Below are 4,141 nucleotides of genomic sequence, written 5' to 3'. Positions count from 1 at the left end.
CGCCCCGCCCCGGCCCGCCCCGGCCCGCCCGCCTCGGGCGTGAGGTCACCGGCCGCGACGTCAGCGCCCGCCGGGGTGGGTGGGACCCGCCGCTTCCGCGACTTATTTGGAGCCCGCGAGCCGCATACTCACGTCCGCCGCCTTCTTCTCCGCTAGCGCCAGCCGCGCCCGCGCCTCCTTTAGGTCCTCCAAGTGCTGGTCCACCTCGTCCTCGGCGCCCTGGAGCTGTCGGTGCAGGTGCGCCAGCTCCTCCTCCACCTGGGATGAGGCTGCGCGTCAGCCACGGAGCCCTAGCCAGCGCGCAAGGCTCCCCGGGCCTCAGTTTACCCCGCTGTGAAATGGGGACGACCCCAGCACCGCCCTTCCACGCGTTCCGCTGCGAAGAGGGTGTAGCAACCTGCCCCCGTGCTTGGACTGGCTGTGCTACAGCCCAGTGGGTTCCCCGATACTCTTGGGGAACCGGAGCGCAGCCTGCAGGTGGCCCAAGGAGACAGCAAGGAGAGCCCGGGTCACTGGCCGGCCTCCCTTTCCCGGTTCACACGGCTCCCTCTGCTCTGCTTCTGTGGAGAATCTGCCAGAGCTACCGTGCTGGGCGCCAGTCCTCAACTGCCTCACAAGAGCCCCCCCCCCCGGGGGGGGTCGCAGGCCTTGCATCCCTGGACTACTGGGCGTGGTGACCCTTGCACACGTTTGCTGCGTGTTCGTTGTCTTGAGAAATGTCCCCAGAATTTCAGACCTTCTGAGAGCCTTTGTACCCCGTTAGCATAGCTCAGGAATGTGGGGCGCAAAGTGCACACCCCCAGCATCCGTTGTCACACCGGCTTAGAGGAGCCTGAGCGCTGCCCCTGCGCTCTCCACCAGCGCCTGCGCCCTGGGACTCGAGGCCGGGCCTCGGCATCCTGCCTTTTCCTCACAGCTGAGGCCCAAGAGCAGCTACTTCCCAGTGCTGTGCCTGACTGTCCATGCTGTGTGTGTGTGTGTGTGTGTGTGTGTGTGTGTGTGTGTGTGTGTAGGTGCCAGTCTGCTCTCATCTCTTCTTCAAGGTCCTGAGGATGGATCCCCAGAAAAGTGCTCATCCCTGAGTGGCACCCCCTGCCCTCTTTTGTTCTTTTAACATTCTGCTTTGAGACAGCGTCTCATTGTGTTGCCCAGCCTGGGCTCACGTTTGTGATCCTCCTGCCTCAGCCTCCCAAGCAGCTGGAATGGCAAGCATGTGCCAGCATGCCGGGACAGCAGATTCCTGCAAGGGCCCTGTCCCGAGGGCCTGAGGTCCTGACCTTGCCCCCTGGAGGCTGCCTGAGCACTGACTTCTCCCTCAGGGTCTCTAGTTTGGGACAGCTGGTCAGGCTCATGCAGGAGGCGGATGGGCCCAGCCCAGGGCTGGTGGCACTTCAGGGCCTCCAGGGTCTGACTGGGGGCAGGGAGCCTACAGCTAAAGTGCAAATCCCTGCCATGTGAGCCTTGCCCCTGACCTCAGTGTCCTCATCTGGAGAATGGGAGTCTTGGCCTGCGGTTCCCTCTGCCAGCCAGCAGCTGCTTGGAGGTTCTGCCCTGACTGATTCTCAGAGATGCTGAAACTCGTAATCCCAGAACTCCCGGAGGCCGAGGCAGGAGGATGGAAAGTTCAAGCCCAATCTAGACAATTTAGTAACTTACTGAGACCCTGTCTCAAAATAAAAAAGAAAAGGATTTGGAATGTAGCTCTCGGCAAGGCCCTAGGTTCGATCCCCAGAATAGCAAAAGAAAAAGAAGAAATAAAATGTGCCAGGTCCATTTTAGTGACTGTCTGAAGCCTTGCTCTAGAAGGGTAAACTGAGTCCCCAGAAGGGGAAAGGATGTGGGACATGTGGTTTGAGTCCTTGGGTAGCAAAGTAATTCCCAAGTTGAGGGTGTGGGGCCCTGCAGTGCCGGGTGGAGCCCTTGGGGTTCCCCATCCTTGTCTCGCTGGCTCTGATGCTCAGGTCCCCAGGGCCTGGCCCGGGAGCACTGTAGGAGGTTTGCTGAGTGAATCAGTGAGAGCAGCCTTGGTGTCTAAGTGGCAGAACCCTGTGAGAGGAGTCCTGTCCACGCACGAAGCCGGCCTGGCCTGCGGGCCTCGGTTTCCCTGCCCGAGGAGTGCTGAGGACTGTGGGGCACACGCTGTTCAAGTCCCTCTACAGGGCCCTCCATGCAGGCTGATGCAGGATATGAGGTCAGAGGCCAGGAGGGCAGATGTTGCTGTGGGGAGCGGAGGGGGGCAGGAAGTGGCCAGGCTGGGCCTCTGGTGCCCCTGCCCTGGACAGCCTGGGCTGGGACAGGGACTGTGCTTCTGGGCCCCTGAGGGCTGTTTTCTGTGACAGTGGAGGCAAGCTAGGTAAATTGAGTCCCAGGGGGAACCAACTATGGCACCGTGTGGCTGAGGAGTCTGGGGCTCTGGGACCTTGGGCTTCATGCTTGGCCTCTGGAGTTGAGCCCATGTTTCCCCTAGCAATGGCTTAGTTAAAAAAAAAAAAAATCCAGCAGGAAGCAGGGACTTATCGCCACCTTTCCGGCCCCACAGCTTTCAGGGGCCTTTCCTCTCAAGTGGTCACTTGGAAAGGGGAAGTCGTGCCAGCCATACACACCTTAGTGAGAGTTAGAGTCATAAACCTGTTCAGTCATAAACCTGTTCTGACTCCCTGGCTGAGCACTTTACCACAGCTGGCAGTCCAGGGCCTGGCTCGGGAGGAGCCCCTGGAAGGAGGAGGGCTGTGGGTGGTAGGGAGCAGCTAAGGTGGAGGTGGCCCACGTCACAGGACACAGGGTGAGAGGGCTGTTTGGGAGGAGGGCTGTGGGTGGTAGGGAGCAGTTAGGCGGAGGTGGCCCACGTCACAGGACACTGGGTGAGAGGGCTGTTTGGGAAGGCTGGCGAGGCCGGACATGACCCTGCTCTGGGTGTGCACTGGTGATCCTCACACGGCCTCCTGGATCTCAGCCCCTCACAGGTGAAATGACTGGCCCAGTCATGGACACTGGATTTGTCCGGGGCGGAGAGCTCCTACTTCCTGCCTCTCGGGCCCCAGCCTATCTGTCTCTGATCCTGCCAGCTCCTGCTTTGGCCCAGGCCTGGGCCTCCTGGCCCCCGCCCCGGGCTCCAGGTAACAAGTGGGCCCCGCCCCGTCCCTTGGGCTTGGAGTGGGGTCTGGGTCCGCTGCACAGAACTCAGGGACAGTGTCAGGGTCCTGGGGTCCTGGGGTCCCGGGGTCCTGGCTCCTCCTCCTGGCCCCATGGTGGCTCGCACTGCAAGGCCACCCTCTAGGGCTGGCCAGGGAGGATGCCCTGACACATGTGCCCAGGTCCCTGCCTGAGCACACAGCGCGTGTGCACACGGACGGTGGGAGCCAGCCTGCAACCCCACCCCCACCCCACACAGCCCCCCTGCACGCACACACGCTTGCGCACACACACTCAGCTGCCATGGAGCTGGCTGCTGCACGAGACCCATCCATGCCATGGGCTCGCGCATCCACCTCTCCGACCTGCCCTTCGTGCCTGGCACCCTCACCTCCAGCTGACCCGCCCTCGCTCACTCGGGGCGCGCACACCCACCCAGGTGCACTAACGCATGGGCACGCAGGAAAACAGACTCCCAGCCGGGCGCACTCCCGGGAGGCCTCACCTGGCCGCACCTGCCCTCCGCGGCCTTCCTAGCGGCCTCGGCCTGCTCGGCGCGCTCCACGGCGCCGTCCCTATCCAGCTTGAGCGCCTGCATCTTCCTCCTGATGGCCTCCATGGCGGCGGTGGCACGGCGGTGCGGGCGGCCTGGCCCTTATAGGCAGAAGCGGGCGAGCCTTGGAGTGTGCCCAGCCGGCCCGCTGTCACTTGTCCGCCCGGCTCGCGGCCCGCACCTTATTTGGGCCTCGGATTCCAAAGAGGAGGGCAGATTGGTGAGCATTTCCGCCTTAACCTGGTGACACAGGCCTGGGCCCGTGGGCAGGGCCTGGTGCCAGCGCCGGAACCTCGGTTTCCCTTGCTAGGCTCTGGGGAAGGAGGAGGAGACTGTGATGGTGGTTGTGGGGCCCTGACTCTTCTCCCCAAGGCTGCAGTTCTGGGCTTGGCACGTCATCCCCAGCCTTGGGGTCCATCCTGTTCTTGCCTTGGGGCCCTCTGCTGTCTGTCCCTT

General features: G+C 62.7%; 1 protein-coding gene across 1 annotated transcript; it reads right to left on the bottom strand.

Annotated features, from left to right (window-relative positions):
- Window positions 1-102: 102 nt before the first annotated feature.
- On the bottom strand, window positions 103-3,820 carry LOC111814384 (tropomyosin alpha-3 chain-like). The gene is made up of 2 exons (XM_023707641.1): window positions 3,638-3,820; window positions 103-258 (listed from the first exon to the last, which is right to left on the bottom strand). Exons 1-2 carry the CDS (start codon window positions 3,749-3,751, stop codon window positions 103-105), a joined length of 270 nt encoding a protein of 89 aa, XP_023563409.1. The 5' UTR covers window positions 3,752-3,820.
- Between the last annotated feature and the right edge of the window lie 321 nt (window positions 3,821-4,141).

The sequence above is a fragment of the Octodon degus genome, unplaced genomic scaffold, assembly GCF_000260255.1.
Source record: "Octodon degus isolate 3935 unplaced genomic scaffold, OctDeg1.0 scaffold00304, whole genome shotgun sequence".
NCBI lineage: Eukaryota > Metazoa > Chordata > Mammalia > Rodentia > Octodontidae > Octodon > Octodon degus.
The sequence above is the reverse complement of the archived record's forward strand: the minus strand, read 5'-3'. Positions and strand labels throughout refer to the sequence as shown.